This window comes from Pleurodeles waltl, chromosome 1_2 (genome assembly GCF_031143425.1).
Source record: "Pleurodeles waltl isolate 20211129_DDA chromosome 1_2, aPleWal1.hap1.20221129, whole genome shotgun sequence".
NCBI lineage: Eukaryota > Metazoa > Chordata > Amphibia > Caudata > Salamandridae > Pleurodeles > Pleurodeles waltl.
Window position 1 is genome coordinate 738,565,377 of NC_090437.1, and position 22,775 is coordinate 738,588,151.

Sequence of the window (22,775 nt, forward strand, 5' to 3'; positions counted from 1 at the left end):
AGGCACACCTACCTCCCACCAGGTCAGAGTTTAACCTCTGAGCCTGGTTCCCCAACCCAGGGTCACCACCCTGAGGTTGGGCAATTGCCTGGCACGCCAGGACTTTCTGGGGGGCACACCTACCCCCCACCAGGTCAGAGTTTAACCTCTGAACCTGGTCATCCAACCCAGAGTCAACACCCTGAGGTTGGACAATTGCCTGGCCCGCCAGGACTTTCTGGGGGGCACACCTACCCCCCACCAGGTCAGAGTTTAACCTCTGAACCTGGTCATCCAACCCAGAGTCAACACCCTGAGGTTGGACAATTGCCTGGCACAGCAGGGCTTCTTGGGAGGCACACCTACCTCCCACCAGGTCAGAGTTTAACCTCTGAACCTGGGTATCCAACCCAGATTCAGCACTCTGAGGTTGAACAATTGCCTGGCACGCCAGGACTTTCTGGAGGGCACACTGACCCTCCACCAGGTCAGAGTTTAACCTCTGAACTGGGCCATTCAACTCAGAGTTACCACCCTGAAGTAGAACAATCGCCTGGCACGCCAGGACTTCCTGGAGGGCACACTGACCCTCCACCAGGTCAGAGTTTAACCTCTGAACCTGGTTCTCCAACCTAGGGTCACCATCCTGAGGTTGGACAACTGCCTGGTACACCAGGGCTTTCTGGGGGGCACACCTACCCCCCACCAGGTCAGAGGTTAACCTCTGAACCTGGATATCCAACCCAGAGTCACCACCCTGAGGTTGAACCATTGCCTGGCAGGCCAGGACTTTCAGGGAGGCACACCTACCTCCCACCAGGTCAGAGTTTAACCTCTGAGCCTGGTTCTCCAACCCAGGGTCACCACCCTGAGGTTGAACCATTGCCTGGTATACCAGGACTTTCTGGGGGGCACACCTACCCCCCACCAGGTCAGAGTTTGACCTCTGAACCGGGTTAGCCAACCCAGAGTCACCACCCTGAGGTTGGGCAATTGCCTGGCACCCCAGGACTTTCTGGGAGGCACACCTACCTCCCACCAGGTCAGAGTTTAACCTCTGAACCTGGCCATCCAACCCAGAGTCGACACCCTGAGGTTGGACAACTGCCTGGCACGCCAGGACTTTCTGGGGGGCACACCTACCCCCCACCAGGTCAGAGTTTGACCTCTTCACCTGGTAAGCCAACCCAGAGTCACCACCCTGAGGTTGAGCCATTGCCTGGCATTCCAGGACTTTCTGGGGGGCACACCTACCCCCCACCAGGTCAGAGTTTAACCTCTGAACCCGGTTATCCAACCCAGAGTCACCACCCTGAGGTTGAATCTTTGCCTGGCATGCCAGGACTTCCTGGGGGGCACTCTCACCCCCCACAAGGGACACGCCGTCCCCAAGGGCCACACAAGAGTCTGGTTGGCGCAGGTCTCCCGACCTCTGCCCATCCGGCAGAGTCTGGGTTTCCCCCAAACCAGAAACGGTCTCACCTGGGTCATTCCTGGGGGGCTCTGCTCTCAGAGCTGACCCCTGACTTTCAAGATCCTCCACTGGGGTCTGCCACCCCCTCTCAACCCTATGTCTGGACTTCTGCACCCCCTCACTAGGAGTGGTACTGCCAGACACCAGAACTGTTGGGATGCTGTCTACAGTCATCCCCCCAAGTTCTTCTGACACTGCGGGGCTTCCTTCAAAAGGTGGCCCTACGGTACAGGTTAGGCACTGAGACCTACCTGGGACACTACAATCCTCTCCCACCTCACTTGGTCGGGAACCACCTAGACCACTCCCTTCAGGAGCACCCCCAAATGCCTCTTCAGACTCTCTGGTACTCACCCAAAAGTCTGCCTCCACTGTAAGTTCCCTGGGGTCAGAGAACTCACACTCCACCTGGTGTTGGCGTAGCTCTGGAAAATAAGGACCAGACATATGCTCTCCAGCAATTACATCACTCTGCCCTTCACATGTATTAACCACAGTACCCTTCACCCAACCACCTAGTAACTCAGCCTTGGAAAAGCACTCTACATCACCCTCTTGAGACTGGTGAGACAGTTTCTGTCTGTCCCTGACACTCAACCCAAACTCTTCTGGGATGTCTCTACACTCTATATCCAGGACGTCCACCAGGGGGGAACCCTTTTCTCTGTCACTCTCTGCTAGAGTCAGTAAAGTGTCCCTCCCCTCAGTAGGAATATGACTCCCTGTGCCAGTTCCCCAATCCTTCTCAGGGACCCTGTGCATAACGGGAACTACCTCATACCCTTGAACTGCCTGGGGTGTGTCAACTCCCTTCTTCAAGTTGGGCACCACATCTCTGGGCTTGTGCCCTTCTTCAGCAGTACTAGATGCAAGATTTTTGCTGCCACCATCTGAACTGGACTCAGCCCTTCCGGCCTCCAGTTTCAGCTCTTTACAGCTCAGCTCTTGAGCTGCAATCTTTTCTTCTTCCAGGGCTAAGAGACTTGCTGCCTCAGCCCTTTCAATAAACTCATCTAGCTCTTCCATCCACCGTGCTTGAGCCATGAGCCATTCCTTTTTCACTGGGTCTCTTTCCTCATCTGAGTCGTCCTCCTCCTCTTCTGAGGGGTACTTAGTCATTTGGTTTCTTGCTGCCTCTCTCTCTGCCCATCTGTCTTCCTCCCAGACTATGTAGGCACGTAGCATCTCTGCTTTAGTAGATTTCTTTGCTACAGTAAGGCCACATTCTCTGCAAAGCTTCCTTAGGTCCGCCTTAGTGAGGTGGTCAGTAGGCAAAAAGAATAAGTAGGTAAGCGATCCCATTCTGATAGGATCTTACCAGCAAAAACCAAAATCCAAAGTCCAAAATATCAATAGTATATCCAGGAGGACATCAGAGACCAAAAGTCAAAAAAGAGATAAAAAATCAAGTTGACCTTCAACTGTGGGTAGGTAGTGAAATACTTAGCTACTGTATGTCACTGCACAAACACAAGTCCTATCCTCACCGCTGATCACCAATGTTAGAAATGGGGTTTTTGGTTGGCAGTTAGGTTGCCCTCTGTCCAAGCAAGAACCCTCACTCTAGTCAGGGTAAGTCACACACAATCCAGAATCAGCCTGTGCTCACCCTCCGGTAGCTTGGCACGAGCAGTCAGGCTTAACTTAGAAGGCAATGTGTAAAGCATTTGTGCAATAAATCATACAACACCATAGTATAGCACCACAAAAATACACCACACAGTGTTTAGAAAAATATAGAATATTTATCTGGATAATTGTAGGTCAAAACGATCAAAGTTGCAATACGAATTTGTAAAGATATCACTGAAAAGTGATATTAAGAGTCTTTAAGTCTTTAAAAAGCAATAAAGTGTCTTTCAAGCACAGAGTACCTGGTTTCTGGTGGGAAATCTCCTCAGAGGGCCACAGGAGAAGAGATGCGTGGAAAAAGGGGTGTGTGCGTCGTTTTCAGCTCAGCACACACAGACTTGCGTCGTTCTTTTCCACGCGGGGAAGTCGGGCGTCGTTTTCCGGCGCGCAGACAGTCTCTTTTTGTGGATCGCGGGGATTACCAGATGTCCCGGGTCTGTGCGTGGATCCTCCTGCTTATTTTCCGGCTGCGCGTCGTTCTGCGGGGCTGCGCGTCGAAGTTTCGATCTCACGGTAGGCGTCGCGTCGATTTCTCCTTGGAAGTCGGGCGGCGTTGTCCTTGCGAGGCCGTGCGTCGAAATTTTGGTCTCACGGCAGGCGTCGCGTCGATTTCTCCTTGGAAGTCGGGCGGCGTTGTCCTTGCGAGGCCGTGCGTCAAAGTTTCGCACTCACGGTAGGCGTCGCGTCGATTTCTCCTTGGAAGTCGGGCGGCTTTGTCCTTGCGAGGTTGTGCGTCGAAGTCTCGATCGTCCCGAGGGCGTCGCGTTGATCAGCGTCGGTGTGCGGCGTTTTTCTCGCCGCGAAACAAGCTGTGCGTCGAAATTTTCGGCGCACGGAGCGTCCACGTGAAAGGAAGAAGTCTTTTTGGTCCTGAGACTTCAAGGAACAGGAGGCAAGCTCTATCCAAGCCCTTGGAGAGCACTTTCACAGCCAGACAAGAGTTCAGCAAGGCAGCAGGGCAACAGCAAGACAGCAGTCCTTTGGAGAAAGCAGACAGGTGAGTCCTTTGAGCAGCCAGGCAGTTCTTCTTGGCAGGATGTAGTTTCTGGTTCAGGTTTCTTCTCCAGCAAGTGTCTGATGAGGTAGGGCAGAGGCCCTGTTTTATACTAAGTTGTGCCTTTGAAGTGGGGGTGATTTCAAAGAGTCTCTAAGAAATGCAACAAGTTCCCTTTCAGCTCAATCCTGTCTGCCAAAGTCCCAGTAGGGGGTGTGGCAGTCCTTTGTGTGAGGGCAGGCCCTCCACCCTCCCAGCCCAGGAAGACCCATTCAAAATGCAGATGTATGCAAGTGAGGCTGAGTACCCTGTGTTTGGGGTGTGTCTGAGTGAATGCACAAGGAGCTGTCAACTAAACCTAGCCAGACGTGGATTGAAGGGCACAACAAGATTTTAGTGCAAAGAAATGCTCACTTTCTAAAAGTGGCATTTCTAGAATAGTAATATTAAATCCGACTTCACCAGTCAGCAGGATTTTGTATTACCATTCTGGCCATACTAAATATGACCTTCCTGCTCCTTTCAGATCAGCAGCTGCCGCTTCAACAGTGTATGAGGGCAGCCCCAATGTTAGCCTATGAAGGGAGCAGGCCTCACAGTAGTGTAAAAACGAATTTAGGAGTTTTACACTACCAGGACACATAACTACACAGGTACATGTCCTGCCTTTTACCTACACAGCACCCTGCTCTAGGGGATACCTAGGGCACACATTAGGGATGACTTATATGTAGAAAAAGGGGAGTTCTAGGCTTGGCAAGTACTTTTAAATGCCAAGTCGAAGTGGCAGTGAAACTGCACACACAGGCCTTGCAATGGCAGGCCTGAGACAAGGTTAAGGGGCTACTGAGGTGGGTGGCACAACCAGTGCTGCAGGCCCACTAGTAGCATTTAATCTACAGGCCCTAGGCACATGTAGTGCACTCTAATAGGGACTTACAGGTAGATCAAATAGTCAATCATGGATAAACCAATCAATAGTACAATTTACACAGAGAGCATATGCACTTTAGCACTGGTTAGCAGTGGTAAAGTGCTCAGAGGTCAAAAGCCAACAACAGCAGGTCAGAAAAAATAGGAGGAAGGAGGCAAAAAGTTTGGGGATGTCCCTGTCAAAAAGCCAGGTCCAACAGTAATGCTTTATTTCCCCTCTTGCATGATGTGCATGCTTCTTGCAGTATTAGAGACTCTTTAACCGACCCCTCTTTTTTATAATGCTGTTTAGGTTTTGTGAAAGGTCATATAGAGTGAATGGATGCATTTACTTTTCGAGTAGTTCAGTAACTTAGCAAATGCATTTATGATATCCTCAGTGTCCTATAACTTGCAGTTTCTGAATGTGCCCTAGTCACAGTAGTCACATAGATCATACTTTTGCAGTTTCTTCATGAGAAATTACTGATAGCCCAAACTCTTTTGCATTTATTGCCATTTGATGCAATAAGAATTCTTGAATGGAGCAGGAACTATTGCTGCATTGATGGGACCTAAAGCTGAGCACAACCGGCTGCAAACTTGTTCCCTGTTTTCAGCTCTACGAACAAGCCGCACTTATGATTAGTGGAACTGAGGGTGGATCTTCTTATTACCTCAAACCCTATTAGACAGCACAGCTGTCTCATTTGCCTACAACATCTTGAGGACATTGTGGAGCTTCCCTGGAATACATTCCACCCGTTGCTTGCTGACTTTTATTTGTTAATAGGCATTTAAATCTTGTTCTTATCTTGTCACATTGTCTGTACCTTTAAGGACAGAAGTCAAATGTCAGCTGGTGTCTTCCAAGGTTGCTTGGTGTTTACTTTTCTTTCTCTGACTTCAAAGTGAGAGAATTTATGTGACAATCTTGCTGAGTATCCACAGTGGAAAGGGTGTAGGATGTTTTTATTTCCTAGCACACAACAAAAAAATGAACTGTGCTGATGTTTCAGAATACATCAGAATCAATACATGTGAAGCACATTTTTAAGTAATTCTCAAGTGTGGTGGAAAGAAATATTTGAATATGACCAAAACCCATCAATACACTAGGTGATGACATTTGCACACTGTTAGAAATGGGGTTTCTGGTTGGCTAGGGTATGCACCTCAGCCAGGCAGAACTTACCCACTCTAGTCAGGGCAAGGGAGTTACACGTCCAAGATAACCCCTGCTCACCCCCTTGGTAGCTTGGCACGAGCAGTCAGGCTTAACCCAGAGGCAATGTGTAAAGCGTTTGCGCAACACACACACACTTGTGACGCAATATCCCCACCACAAAGGAAACACAACACCAGATTATATGAAAATATACTGTATTGTACACAACGTAATTATCAGACCAACATCACATAACAGTACTATCCTGCTACCTTAGCAATTGTCAGAACGTTACACATTAGTTACTCTGCAAACTAGCAGTAGTCACACATAACACACAGGTTACTCAATATTCTGCAACATAAGCAGTAGTCAGGACACACGTTATCACATTTAGCATACTTGTCACCAGAATATCATAAAATGCCCATAATAGGAACATTAGAAAATCTAAGGCAAGTTTAAGCAAACATATTAGCAAGTCATGCCCATAGAAGGAACATGTGCACACATATGTAAAAGCATCATAGTACAGGCAGGTAATATAACACAATTAAGAAAGTCTGTAGAAAGAACTTTAAATCATGATTCTATTTGTCCATTTAAAAGTACCTGTTCTGATGCAGAGCCACTTCTAGTGCCTAAAACGAATAAATGAGGCCCCCGGCGCTCTTCTGATCAAAACGGGGGCCTCCCTAAACTTGGCAAATAGAGAGGGGCGGCACGCACCCTCTCTGTTTCCTTGGCGGGCCCCTTCTGGGACCCGTGCTCATTGGAGGGCCCCCCGGGCCTCCACCGGCCGTCTCCAAGGGGGGCCCAAGTCAGGGAAATCCTTGGGTTAAGGAGGGGGGCGCCGCGCACCCCCTCCAATCTGCGAGCGGGCCCCTCTGGGGGCCCGCAACCTCCTGGGGTCTCCCGGGGCCTCCATCGGCCCTTTCCGAGGGGGAGACCCCTTTAGTACCAGGCTGGCCCACGCAGGGGCCCTGAGGGGTCTGGAGGGGGCAGCGAGCCTCCGATGAGGCTGCCGCCCGTTTTCCAGGTGGCTGAAGCCTTCCGAGGCTTCGTTGAGCGAGGGAGAGGTGTCCTCCTCTCCCCTCGCCCTTCCGACGGCGCCGAGGCTTTTCAGGCGAGGGAGGGGCTTCCTCCTCTCCTCTCGCCTCCGACGAAGCTCGGGCCAAAGGCAGGGCCTTCTGGTGCCCCGGGGGCGCTCCTCGGAGAGATCCCTACCCCGGGGGCACCGCTAGGAGCAGGCTTGCTCCTGATTCTTTTAAAAGGTGGTTTCTCGTGCCCTGGGGGCACAGAGTTGAGCGCGATCCTCGCGCTTGGAAGCACACAATTAACCCGGCTGCGGCGGTGATCCGGGGGCTCACAATACAGCACTTTTCACAGCGCTAAGGTAAAATCAGCAGCCTGGGCTGCGGCGGTGATTCTTTCTTTGTCAAAAGAAAAGCGCTCTTCAAAGCGCTAGGAACCATCTAGAGCCCGGGCTGCGGCGGTGATTTCTTTGGGCAAAAGAAAAGATCGTTGCAGGGGTCAGGGGCCACAGCACCCTGCCCCTGGGAACAATAATCAAGGAGAAGGTACAGGGCTGGTGGATCCAACTACAGGCCAGCACAAGGGGTGCAGATGATGGCAGTTCCTCCTAGTGACCAGGCAGGTCACAGGTCAGCACAGCAGCAGCAGTCCATGGCGGTTTCCTGGTGAGTCCATTCATCAGCGTCCTGTGTCCAGTTTCAAGTTTCCAAGAATGTTCAAATTGTGGGTAAAATTCCCCTGTACTTATAGTCCATTTTTACAGTGTTTTACAATGACAGGGAGAGGAGGTTCCAGCCAGTTACAACTGGTTCTGGGAGTGCCCCCTCTCTCCTTTCAGCACAGGCTCCAAACATCAGTGGGGGGTTAACGACCCTATTGTGTGAGGCCAGGGCACAGCCTTTACAAATGTAGGTGTGCCCCGCCTCTCCCTTCTCTCAGCCCAGGAAGACTATTCAGTATGTAGATGCACCTCAGTGACACCTCCACCCTCCCTGTGTACAGGCTGTCTGAAAAGTATGCACAAAGCCCCAACTGTCACTCTGCCCAGACGTGGATTGGAGTCAAGCTGCAAAACACCAGAATTATAAGCACAGATAAATGCGCACTTTCTAGAAGTGGCATTTCTGTGATAGTAATAAAAATACACCCACACCAGTAAGCAGTATTTATTATCACCATCACAACCATACCAAACACGCCTACGCTACCCCTCATAAATCAGACAATACCCCTTACACCTAAGGCAGGGCATTTCTAATGCAATCCTATGAGAAGGCAGCACTCACAGCAGTGAGACACCAAGTTAGGCTGTTTGTCACTACTAGGACAGGCCATGCAATATGGCACATGTCCTGCCTTTCTACATACATGGCACCCTGCCCATAGGGCTAGCTAGGGCGTACTTTAGGGGTGACTTACATGTACTAAAAGGGGAGTTCTGGGCCTGGCAAGTAAATTTAGATGCCAGGTCCCTGTGGCAGAGAACTCCGCACACAGGCCCTGCGCTAGCAGGCCTGAGACAGGTTTGAAAGTCTACTTCAGTGGGTGGCGCAAGCAGCGCTGCAGGCCCACTAGTAGTATTTAATTTAAAGGCCCTGGGTATAGAGATACCACTGTACAAGGGACTTATAGGTAAATTAAATATGCTGATTAGGTATAAGCCAATCATACCAACTTTAGATGGGAGAGCAACTGCACTTTAGCACTGGTCAGCAGTGATAAAGTGCTCAGAGTCCTAGAGCCAACAGCGAGAGGTCAGAAAAAACAGGAGGAAGGAGGCAAAAAGACTAGGGATGACCATGCGTATGGCCAAAAGTCCAACACACACATTATCATTTGCGCACAATAAAAATGTATTTTGGTACTATACTGGCATTACGCTACTACACTATGCACATGCCACACTGCACCACTCCACTCCCCATTATGCCCTTCCACTCTGTGCCACACCACTCCATTCTATGCCATTCCACTGCACTCTACGACATGCCACTCTACTCCCCTCCTCACGAGTCAACTCCAATCTGGGCCACTCACTCCATGACATAACACACCACTCCACTCTATGCCCCTCTACTCCAGATCACTTACCCCACTCCACTCCAATCCACCCCACTCCAATCTACCCCAATCTTTCCCACTCCAAGCTACCCTACTCCACCCCATTCCAATCTACCTACTCCACCCAATCTACCCCACACCACTTTATCCAACTCCACTCCAATCTACTCCCCTCCAATCTGCCCTGCTCCACTCCAATTTATCCATTCCAAACTACCCCACTCCTATCTATTCTACTGCAATCTACCCCACTCCACTCCATTGTACCCTGCTTCACTTTACTCTACCTTACTATAATCAACTCATCTACCCTACTTGAAATATATCCCAGCTCATTCTACCCCACTCCACCCTGATCTGCCCCACTCCACTTCAATTTACCTCTCTCCACTCCAATCTACTACACTCCACTCTTCCCAAATCTATCCAATTCCACTTCAGTCAACCTGAATATACATCCAACTCCACTCTACTTTGATTTACCCTTCGCCCATCTACCACAGTCCATTCCAATCTACCACTTCCACTCCAATCTACCCAATCGACCTCAATCTACCCTACTCCATCCAAATCCATGCCCACTTCCCCACTCTAATCTATCCCACTCCAGTCTACCTCACTATACCCCAATTGTCTCCACTCAATCGACCACACTCTACCCCAATCTACCCCAATGCAATCTACCCCTACCCATCCCAATCTACCTCACACCACTTCAATCTACCCTGCTCCCCAATCCACCACACTCCACTGCACTTCAATCTATCTCAATCTAACCCACTCCAACCTACACCAATCTACCCACACCCAATTTCAATCTACCCTAGTATAATCCACCCATCAGTCCAATCTACCCACTCTACTCCAATTTACACCACTACACACCAATCTACCTAAAATACACTATACTCCACTCTGTCCCCAATCTAAACCACTCCACTGTACCCCAATCTACCTTACTTCAATGTACTGCACTCTATTTATCTCACTCTACTCCACTCCAATTCACCCCACTTCTCTCCAATTGACCCATTTGAATCTACGAAGCCAATCTATCCCACTCCAATCTATCCCCACTCTACCCAAGTCCAATCTAGCCCAATCTATCCTAATCCAGTTTACCCACTATACCCGCGCTCCACTCCAGCAAATCCACCCCACCCTGATTTACTCCACTCCACCCCAATCGACCCATGTGAATCTGCCTCACTCCTATCTACCAGAAAATCTATTCCACTCCAATATACCCCAATCTACCTACTCTGCCCTAGTCCAATCCCACCCAATCTACCCCCTCCACTCTATCCCACTCTACCCCACTCTAATCTATCGCATCCCGCTTAACTCAACACCACTAACCCTTAGCCATACTCAACAGCAGCCACACTGGTGTACAACATGGCTAAAACACATTGCCAAAGCCAAACGCTCTTGCATAGGCAAGGCCTATTTGACTTTGCTAATGCTTGTTTCTATGAGACAACACCTCATGTTTCTCCTGCTGCAGCATGTAGCTGCAACAGGAGAAACAGAAACCCTGCATAGAAGTTGATTCATTGCTTTGATAGTGTTGATTAGCACTAGGAAAATTAAGTTTTACAAACAATAATTTGCTTTTTCATTTTTTGTGTACTATTAGATTTGTGTTAGATTAAATCTGCACTAAAAAGGTCTCTGTTTGTGTTTTTAATATAAAATGTTGGGCTTGCTGAACCACCAACGTAATCACTATGATTTCACTGATTGATATCTATTTCAGAAGCATAGTTGCAGTCTTATTTGCTTTTTGCATACTGGATGCATAAAGTCTGGTTACTTTTCGATGATTTAATATATGGACTGCTGCATTTGAAACATACTGTATGGATGCAAGTGGACACCAGAAGTGGTGATACATGGCAGGAGGCAGGCAGCAGGGCAGCTGAATTTGCCCTCACAATTGTGAGTGATTAGAGGGACGCTCTGAAGGAAATTTGGTGGCACCACCGCTCGACCTTCGATCATCATGGCAGCAACTGGATGCCATAAAAAGTAAGCAGCTGCATGCTGGGGCTTTCCCTATGGACTTTGTTGTAGGGCAGCTAATCCAGGCTAATATAAGGCTGTACATGCTTCCTCTGTGCGCAACTATTAACTATTAACCTGAGTCTGATCCTGCCCATATCTGGATGTTCTCCTAGAACAGGTCTCTGACTTTTCACCCTTGTGCCTTTTAATTGCCCTTGCTATCTCTTCTGCCTCCAGCAGTTCATCATTGGGGGAAAATGAGGAAACACTTTAAGTCTGGGGCACTGCAGGAAATCCTGATATCTCTGTTTTTCCAAAAAGAGTTAAGAAACGCACTGGCCAAATTGTTGCAAGAGCTAATCGCAGCCCACATCCATGTAAGGAGACTAGGATGGCTTTCAACCCTTCCAGTCCTGAGGAAACCCTCCACTTGTTGGGCCATATGGGTGTGGGAAAGGGTTTGGAAACACAGAGCTGGGGTGGGCTCCCCTTTGGGCTCTCTGCAGGTTTTCTCAGTTGCAGAGGCATTTGCTGATACTTTGGAATCTTCCAACACTTCTGGGGGATCTGTCGGATTCTCTTCTATCTCAGCCTGTGGGGCATCATCCTCGGGCAGGGGTGGCCTGCCCTTGGAAATGAAGTTCAGCAAGTCTAAAGACTATCCTCTGTTCTTTAAGGGCAAAACATGTGCAGGAGTCCTTGAATTCACCCAGTCAGCTACCCTCCAGGCATCATCTAAAACTGTCTTCATGGCAAGCCCTGAACCATTGCAAGCACTTTTGCAGGCCCTCTGGCTACAATCTCACAGGTTTTAGTGCCTCCCGATATGGGGGAATGATCAGCAGGGGGCGCAGGGGCAAGCTTCCCCTGACAAAACAGTAACTATGCAAATGGATGTCACAACTATGCTACATTTGATACTCAATGAGATTAGAGAATTAAGGCATCACAGGCAATTGAAGTAGCAGCTCAACATGCTAGGCTCACAAAAATCGAGGAGACAATGGTCCAGTTGCTGGAAAGACATAAGGAGGCAGAGGCCAGAATATCACAATTGGAAGATCAATTCTCATCAATCCAAAAGCAAGTCACCCAGTTCAAGAAACACAATTCTTCTCTTGAGACCAAGTTGGAGGAGCTTCAAAACCACTCTTATCACTCCAATTTGTGAATAGCTGTGGTCCCGGAGGGCTGTGAAGGCCAGCACGTTCTTCAATGGGTAGACTCTTTCATCAGATCTCAGTTTCTTCCAGAATACCCAGGTGGCTTGTCACTAACAAGGGCTCATCGTGTTCCAGCTGAATGTCCTCTCAGTTCGAAATTTCTGCGCACTATCCTGGTGTACTTTATGGACTATCAAATTAAGGTAAAGGTGCTGGCAGAGGATATCAAGGAAAAACAATGTTCTATGCCGGAGATTCCCTAATGTTGTATTTTTTCTGATATGCCTGCTAAAGCTGCTCGCCAGAGGAAAGACTTTGTGAAAATGATGCATTTATTTAAAGCTCAGCATTCACAAGCATCAATTGCACAACAATCTAAATTGAAGGTTTTTGCCAAAGGACAATTTCATCTTTTTTACAAGCATTGTGGAGGCTTAGCAGCTTCTGCATGAGATCTCTAATGGGTCCAGAGTGTAACAAAAGGGCACAATTGGGAGACTAGGGTTCCAGGAATTATTGATTGTGGTTGTTTGCCCTGCTGCTTAGCCCTGCGAACATGTGGTTATGCAAAGTTTAATTGTTTAATTACGTAATTTTTATAGGGCATGTCTGAGGACCAGGTCAGGGTTGCCACAGGGTGCAAAGTCATGGCACCCAGTGTAATTGTTACACTGCAAGAGGGGTATTGTGGGCAATTCTCCTCCTGTCAGGGGTGGGGATTGGGTGTTTTGATGGTTTTTCTTCTTTTGGGTGATTTACTTTTGGGGCGTTTGAGGGGATTAAGGGGAGATGGGGTTCACTCTTAGCAAAAGTGAACAGATTTGAGTAAGATCTTGAATGGGTGGGGGTAAGTGATGCTAGGATATTCATCAATAAAGAAATAATTAGCATGACTGTGGAATAATGCAGGGTTGCGCTCAAACTGAAAAAATTTGCTTACAATGGGATGTGAAATTAGAATTGTATCTTGTAATATAAATGGTATGTCAAACAGACGGAAATATGGGGGAGTTCTAAACTGGTTGGGGGCCTTCTGTCTGGATGCTATATTTCTACAAGAAACCCATTTTAAGACTAACTGCCCAAAAATCAACTTTCCCAAGAAATACTCACAAGCTTATTTTGCTTCTGCGGGGCTTGCTGTAAGTGGGGTGGCTATTTTGCTAGGTGTGGGGCTGGACTTGCAGGTCAGTGATGTGATCAGGGTAGATGGCTATGGTTGAAGACTGTAGTTAATGGTGTTCCATTAAATTTGGTTAATTACTATGCCCCAGTGTATGAAGAGTCAATTTCATTGGTACAGATTTATGTGGTTGCTATGGGTGCTGTCTGGCCTTTTATTCTGGAAGTCGACTTCAATTTTATTCAGGAACTAGGAGTGGACACTTCGACTAAATTGAAAAAAAAAATTCAATTCAATAGTAAACAGGTGTTAGATGCAATTAAGCACAATTGTGCTTTAGTGGATCCCTGGAGACATGATCATCTAGACATCTCTTAATATAACTGTTTTTCACAACAAAATCATACCACTTCTCGTATTGATTTCTACTTGATCTCACGAAGTTTAAAGAGGCTTGATTCTGATATTTGGGCCAACTCCTTTTCTGACCATTCAGTGGCCCCTATTGTGATTGAGGTGGAGGCATTAAGGGGTGAAAGGCCTAGGTGGCAGCTGGACCTGTCCCTTTTAGTTGATCAGGCATATCTTGCTGACATGAGCCAATCTTTTCCATATGGGAGGCTTTTAAAGCAGCAGCCAGGGGCCACATAATTGCCTACCAGAGTTGGCAACACAAAAAACGGGTTTCACAGTTCACTGCCCCTTTCCACAGAAGAGAATCTTAAAAAGCTAAGCAAAAGCTGAGGGATTATTTTCTCCTAGAGGAAATTGAGAGCTCAAGGGCATACCATCAGAGATTGTATGAGGAGAGTCAGCACATTGGTAAATTTCTGGCCTGGTCCACTCGGGTCAAGTAGGAAGCCTAAATGGTCTGGGAACTAATAAGTCCGCCTACGGGTTAAATAGTTTCAGATAAATCGAAGATCTCTGAATTGTTTTTCCAGCATTATAAGGGTTTGTACGAGACTACCTATCAGACTACACAGTTCCATTTATTTGATTATATCCAATCAATTTGCTTCCCGCGATTGTCGAGTTCTCAAGCTGAAAAGCTTATTTCCACTAAATCCATAAAGGAGGTGCAGGAAGCTCTCGCTATTATGCCAAGGAGATAGGCAGTCAGCAATGATGGCTTTCCAGTCAAATTTTATAAAACGTTTGCTAAGGATCTTATACCTTTTCAGACTGATCTGTTTAACGCAGTTAAAGACAGGGCTGAGTTAGACTGTTCATTTAAGGAATTCTTCCATAGTTTGCTTTTTAAAGAAATCCAGGGATGTAAATTCATACTGTCCCATTAGTTTACTCAATGTGGACTATAAGCTATTAATGAAGATTTGTGTCATACATATTACTCCACTGGCCCAAGTTTAAGGATCAGACCGGTTTTGTGGCTTGTCGATTGATGGCCTCAAACACAGTCTTTTTAGTGCAAGCATTGGACTATTTTTCAGCTAATCACACCAGGGCGGCAGTCATTACGGTGGATGCTGAGATGGCCTTTGATCTGGTTAATTGGCACACACTCTTTTTCTCCCTTAAGAAATTTGTTTTTCCTTGTTAATTCACCAATTCGCTTGTGAATATATATCAAAGAGCCCAAGCTAAGGCATTTGTTAATTCCCAGCTAGCAGGATTAGTTGACATCAATAGAGGGACTCAGCAGGGAGGTACACTTTCTCCCATTCTATTTACCTTCTTCTTAGAACCTCTTGCAATCAGGTTCAGGGCCAATCAGGTTATTAAGGCCCCTATTTCCGCAAAGGCAAAATTGACCTTTTTGCAGATGATGTCATACTTTATTTAAAGCCTGACATAATGAACATTCAGAGCAATTTGGATCAGTTTGAGGATCTCTAAAATATAGGAGGCTACAAAATTAATCAAAAGAAAACAGAGTTTCTTCTCTTCAACACATCTGCTAGCAGTCTCCCTGTTTCCTTCCAGTTGCAGGTTCACTCACAAGCCCCTATTCGGTATCTAGTTGTGATCAACAACTTTTCTCAGTTGATTCAATTAAATGATGTCCCAATGCTCCACAAAATTGACGGGCTACCTGATAAGTGGACACTTCTCCCTGACATTGATAGTAAGAATGGCCCTTATCAAAATGTCTATCCTTCCATTATTATTGTTTCTTTTTTTTAATATTCCCCATTAAAATAATAAGAGATATTTTAGCGATCTTGGCCCAATGTGTCAACAGTTTGTGTGGAACCAGAAAGCCCTTCCCCATATTCAGTCCTATTATGAGTCTGCTTTCCTAGATACTCTGGTGAGAGCATGTTCTTTTGAAACAATGGTCGATCTATTCTTTCTAGATTGAATGATGCAGGATGCCAGACCCCAGCTTCTGGTTTTATTAGGATCCCGAAATTACCAAAATAAAATTAGATACAAGCTAATACAGGGTTGGAGTGCCAGCCTGACAGCATTTCAAATCACATTGTGTAGGGCTCTACACTACTGCATCTTCAAGAGGCCACGTATGTGGGCTTGCTAATATCTCCCTCTCAGGTTAGATATTGGTACTTCTGCAGGGTGAAGGAGATGGGATATTTTCTGCTGCAGGGTAAATGCATGACATGGCAAGACATTGGTGCACGGTGTGGGGATTCCTGCAAGTGATTCTTATTCGGTTTTCAACAGATTGCTAATTTTTTGAGATCTCATTATCAGGATCCTGTCAAAGATATTCATCCTGTGCTGTGCACGTTTTTAAGGTCCAGACTTGCTGGTCTAGGGAATTGGTATAGGTTGTTACGCAACCTTTGGGGGGACGAGATGCATTTGACTGATTTCTTTAAAAAAAATTGCAGAGGCTACACAGTGTCAGTTTTCTGAGGATGATTGGCTAACGATATCATTTTTAGGCCATAAGGACATCACATTTTAAAAGGATTTCATTCCTTTTGCGATGGATGGCATATTACACACCAGTGGTCCTTCATAGAATGTTTGCCTCAGTAGAAGACCGGTGCTTTTGATGTAATCAGCTCAGAGCCAGAGCATGGCTTCATATCTTCTACTCGTGTTCGAAACTGACACATTTTTGGCACCATCATTCCTCAGCCCCGAGGCAGGCTCTTGGAGCTCGTGCAGAATGGGACCCATCACGGATTCTCTATGGCTCTACTAGGCAGGTTCAGGGTGTAGTGTGTAAATCAGCACAAATGTTCTTGTCAATTACACTCTCTATAGCTCGTACACTGATTTTTAACTCTGGTTCACAGAAAGGGTCCCATCATTTAAGGTTTGGTTGGAAAAAATGTCCAGAAGTAGGAGGTTCGAGAAAGCCTATGCCAATAGGGTGGGGAGCGGAAATAAATTCCTGGTTTAACTGCATTATTTTGATTTGATTCAACATGGTGGGTGGGCTGTCCTGTTAACTAATTCGGGGTTCAGAATCAGTACTGTGTAAAGGTAGGATATGCAGGGAAGTAACATATTATCTATATCTATTCTTGAGATACTTGGCGTTATTCCATGCTTGCTCACTTATTTCCACTTTAGCACAGGTCCACCTTAGTGTGGTTTTTAGTACTAACCAGGAGACCAGTTCTTAAAGGAGCAGGGGAGGTTTACAGAATTTTTTTGCCTTATGTCTAGACATTCTTAGCACATCTGCACTTTACATTTCGCACTGTAGCATATCTGCACTTTAGCACACGTTGATTAGCACATATTAACTTTATCTGACCTCTGTGGCTCTTCAGATACTGTATATTTGGAAACTGATGTGAGGTGTATATTCTGTTTGAGTTAAACTGATTGTGCATCTTTTTCATCTCACCAGTGTGTCAGTGTCGATAGGAAATGGGAAAGAAGCTGTTTCAGTGTTTACAGTATTGTATCTTTCTTTGTATTGTATAACGTATGGCATATCTGCTCAATAAAATATTTAAAATATGTATATATATATATAGACTACTAGAAAAGACCTGCTTAAAATGCTTTATAGAATCAGTTTACTATCTAAAAATGTTGCCTAAATGCATGATGCTGCTAGTTATTGTTTTAGCACATTTGTATTATGCACATTCGTAGCTGATGAGCTATTGATTTCTACATTCTGTGGGTGGCCTCAAGTTATCTCCCTTTTAAACGTATTCTGTATGCAAGTTAATTTCTACTCAATCACCCGTATGCATCTGCTAAAATGTGTTTTGCTCTTCTTTTCCATTTGCATTAATTTAAAAAGACAACGTTTTCTCTGTAGGTCTGCTCTGTAGTCTTCTTTTACCATCTCTTTGGGAATGATGCAAGTTGTGTCTCATCCTTCCCCTTTAAGGGAGATGAGCCACAATAATGAATAACCAACCGCTTCTTAGCATTTGGCCTTCCCTTTCCCCTTCAAGGAAGATGAACCTTTGGCCATTTTGGCAGATAAACACAGCGTATTTTTGATTAGAAACGAAAATGCTGGCAGAATCAAGCGCTTACTGTACTGTACTGTACAGAGAACACCTTGGTCCACTTGGGTTTGTAGCTGTATTCCATGCCCATAGCTTGTCCTAGGACCCATTCAAAGGCAAACCAAGGGTATTCCTACTGAGGCCATGATAATGCAACAGGCACCATGCTGCAGCTCAGCTCCGGAGACAATCTTTGATGGCCTCCATAACTATGGATGCATTTGTGACTGTGCTCTGCCTTGTACAGACTTTCAGCCCCTCTCCTCATAGGTTGGAGGCATCATTCATATAAACCCAGCACAGACAAGGGGCGAACCATTACTCTGTGTGTAAATGTTGTACCATCTGCAGCACATGCACTAATTCACTGATATAATACATGCACTATGTCTAGAAATTGCTAGGTTCCTGTCCGTGCCTGAAAAACGTAGGAAAGGAACACAATATTTTAAGCCCTCTTATTGGCCAAGAAGATACTAAATTGCAGATCAAATGCCAACAAGCGTGGGGCATATGTCACATGTCTGGCCATTTCTTAGAGTATTTCAGATGATCATCAGGACATGTTGTACATTACTACGTATAGAACCACTACATCAACCAACACTACATCAGATCTCTATCATCAAGCTCAATAGGATGTTAATATGATGTCAAGTAATTTGCAACTGCATTGATGTCTATACAGCATCTATATATCTACATCTACCCTAATCTTGCTCCTAATCCCAACACTTATCCTTGCCCTTTTCCTTACCAAACACCTCTTATTTTGGCCCTACACCTACATATCATCCTATTCTAAGACTAGTCCTTATAATATTCCTTAAGAGTGACTTAACAATAAAATAAATCCTACTATCAACTCCCACCGCTGACACTAAGCAAAACTTAACTCTAAAATAAATCCTAACCATTCTCAGAGTTAACTATTTACTTAACTTATACGATATAGCGTAATTCTCAGTAGTGATATTCAGTGTAGTTGTTACATCTGATATTGCCACTGCCTCTAACTGTGATGGTCAGTTGATGTAGCTGGTTCAAGTTGATGTGGATAGAATTTAGGGCAATTCTCCTCCACCTATGTGGACTGACAGTGGTGCAACCGCCAGAAAGGATTTGGCTGAAAAGCTTAATACTACACATTTGTTTTCAGACAAGCATAGATAGAAGGACTTCCTGCATAAAAGCAAATGTTGTGCCTCTATTCACTTCCTAATCTGAATATGACAAGTATTTTCTTGAATTAAAAAGGGGCATCATCTGTGTGACTGTCGTAATTTAACATTTGCTTTATTTACGCAGGCAATTGATTGTTTCATCATGTATGTCATCCATACAGGTTTCTATATCAAAAAGCACTTAACAATACTCAACATCAGCTTAAAAATCTTATTTCGAAAGTACAAAAAAAATCTATTTTACGGATTACATATAAAGACACACACATATATACATATTGATATATATATGTATTTATCTTGTTTATACCTAGTGAAATAAAGCCATGCTTCAGCACAACCTAAATGTGGATTCTCTTTTTGTTCATTTATTTGCAGTTTGCTCCCAGTTTTCAAGAGGAGTCTTTGCTATTTTTGGATTTTATGACAAGAAGTCTGTAAATACAATCACATCATTTTGCGGCACTCTTCATGTCTCCTTCATAACCCCAAGTTTTCCCACCGATGGAACACATCCATTTGTCATTCAGATGAGACCTGACCTGAAGGGAGCTCTCCTTAGCTTGATTGAATACTATCAATGGGACAAGTTTGCATATCTTTATGACAGCGACAGAGGTAAGTGATGAACTGACCTACTTTCATGTACACCAAGATTGTAGAAATGCATAACATGCTACTTGTGAAACTTTAGTATTAAGTGATCAAGGAACAAGGGGCCATGTCGCATAGGTAACTACTGCAAATGTTATTTTAAGACAGGTCCCTGCCTCCGAACACATATGTGCAAACATTCTTTTCACACACTAACACCCCCAGAAATCTGCTTTCATAAAATAGCAGTAAAAAGTGTTGGGCCAAACACTGCCAGGAAATGAACAAGTACCAGCAAAGAATGTTCTGTGATCTGACGCAGGGCAACCTCGCAGCCTAAGGTTTGTCACAGATCAATTCCGAGGAATAAGAGGCAATTGAGTGGCTTAGCTTGGAGTTTACTTGATGCACCACGTGGGAAAAAATCAATGACAGTGCTTTCCGTTTTTTCATAATTGAAGACTTCCTTCTGTTACAACAACTGCTGATGAGGACCGCATCACAAACGTAAGCAGGAATCCCCTTGGCATGACAAAAATATTAATGGTTTCAAAGCTTTAATCAAAACAGCAGCAATACTTCCCAATCAGTACTGTGAGAATAGATTACAAGATAAATAACAGTTTACTATATAAATTTATATGTTTGTTGACATGGCCCCTTGTTCCTTGATCACTTAAAAAAAGCAGATAAGATATGCAAAATCAGACGTTGTGTAACTCTCTTGATCATGTTTTAGTTCTTTTAGATTGTTACCTAGTCGGCACAATTTGTACAGCTGTTTTTGTCTCTATTTGGAATCAGTGGGATATGAAGCTCCTGATGTTACTATCCAGGTCTCCTGAAGTCCATGGACACATCCAGTTAAAATGACATTTAGATAGTGGAGAATCCTAAGAGTAGTCTGATAAGTTAGCATGTAGGCAAAGACACCCTCTTGTATTTATTGGATACACAGGAGTAACGTATACCTTCTTCATAATCCCCTCAAAATATCCTTAGATCACCTATTAATTCATCCTCAGGAAGCATGGAGAATGAAAAGTGTCTGATGCTTCATACAATTAAACCTATGTGACATGCTCACTTACCCAATGCGCTGTAAAATGCACACTCCAAAATAATCTATGAGTGGAGGCCCAGAAGATATTGGTGTCCTCTCCTCATGTTGAGTTTGTGTTTCATGTCTGAGAGCAGGGTGGCCCCTTGGCAAAGGCTACACGAGCCACTGCCTGTCATGCTACTTAATGAGGGACATTACTATTGTGTTGTGCCTCCATCAGCCATCAGACAATCAGGATGAGGTCTCTGTGTGGGATTTGCTTTTAAGCTTTCTCCGCTGCCTTGTACACCCCCTTACTTTCCACTCAAGGCAAACGCCTGAAAAGAAAATCACGTGTTGTACTTTATGTGCATTTTCAGTTTTATGTGCTGCACTTATGACAAGTCGGGGAGTCTTTTATTACTTGTATTGCTGATCATGTCACTGGCCAGTTTCCTACTAGCCTAATATTATGTTATATTTATTTAGCATGTTTTGCGCATTATGCAAGCACATATATTGTCAGAACATTTCTTTATTTGTAATGCTCATTCTGCAGAGAAATTCAATTATTATTAGTATTACTTAATTAAAAACGTATTTTGCTTAAAATGTCATTATGGAAAGTACACATTTTTACATCATTTATTACAATATATAATCATCTATTAAAATACATCTAAAACTTCAATGTATCTCGTTTTTGCATGGATATTTTCATACATTATGTAACAGCGGTAAGGGTCACCCTATATGTGCAGTCTGTTTCTTAACAGGGAAGCATGCCTCTCTGTAATTAGCCTCTTTGTAAAACAAAGCAGTAATTTATTTCTAGAACGACCACAGTGCACTAAGTGTCTGTTAGGGTTTGGGTTCCTGATTGGCAGAGATATGCACCCTGTCCAAGCAATAACCACAATCCAAGCCAGGGTAAGTCACAACCACACCTTAAATTAACTTGTGCCCACCCCAGGGTAGCTGTGCACAGACCAGTCAGGCTTAGCTTAAGAAGTAATGTGTTAAGTATTTGTGGAACACTTCAATCACAAAAACAATGAAAACACAACAAAAAAGTGCACAACTGGTTAAGAAAATAGAACATAATTTAATCTACAAGACAAGACCAAATGCAATAAGTAGAACTTAAAATATGAATTTTTAAAGAATAAACTGAAATGTAGTGCTTAAAAGCAGAAAGCGCCAACTGGGGCTGTCTGGTTGCGCTAGACTGCATCAAATCTGAAAGTTCAGGCCAACCACGATGGAGTGCAGGTTGGATACAGGGATCAGCCATGGCCTGCTGAAAAAGTAACTTGTTTGTATACAAGTTGAGGAAAGTGCGAGGAGCAGAGGAGACGATGTGTCAGCATCGATCCTTGATATAGAGGCAATGTGTCAGCTCTGTGCTGTGGAAAGTCGGAGAAGCATTGGCAATGGAGGCAATGAACCGCACAGTCAGCGATGGGTTGCACTCAGTCCTGGCAGCAGCACCGATGCATCTACATCAATAGAGATGCACCAATTCTGAGCAGCGGAACAGTGTTGATGCGAGGACACTGTTTTAAGCAGCACTTTACACCCTCTCCCAAAGTCCCAGGACTGGATTGACATCACTTGGGAGGGCAAGACTCACAGATGGTAGAGTCTAGGTGCTGTACCCAAAAAGTTGGAAGTCTTTTGTTTCACAAAGCCTTTAGAGAATAGGAGACCAATCCACTGGCCCTTGGAGTCAGTTTGGGTAATGGATACAAGTGATGTAGCTCCATGCTTTCTCTCCCAGGCAAGTAGGGCAGCATGCAGCAGGTCCGCACAATGGGAAAACAGTTCTTCCAGAGCAGAAGTCAACCAGAGTATCAATCCTTGTAGCAGTTCAGCAGTCCTTCTTCCTGGCAGAGTATCCACAGGTCCAGAAGTGTACTGAGTTGGTGAGGTCAGTAGTGCCTTTGAAGTGGAGGTGATTTCAAAGAGGCCTTTGAAGTGCAGAGAGCTCTT

At 45.2% G+C, this 22,775-nt stretch overlaps 1 protein-coding gene across 5 annotated transcripts in view; it reads left to right on the forward strand.

Moving 5' to 3' along the window:
- GRIA2 (glutamate ionotropic receptor AMPA type subunit 2) overlaps positions 1-22,775 on the forward strand; it is a 428,807-nt gene that overhangs the window by 158,773 nt on the left and 247,259 nt on the right. For all 5 annotated transcript variants that reach the window (XR_011205452.1, XM_069243241.1, XM_069243251.1 and 2 more), the window contains exon 3: positions 19,526-19,765. Coding sequence is in view for 4 of the 5 variants with exons in the window: in XM_069243241.1 (XP_069099342.1) it covers positions 19,526-19,765 (240 nt within the window). In the remaining variant the exon portion in view is untranslated. The remainder of the gene's footprint in view (positions 1-19,525; positions 19,766-22,775) is intronic.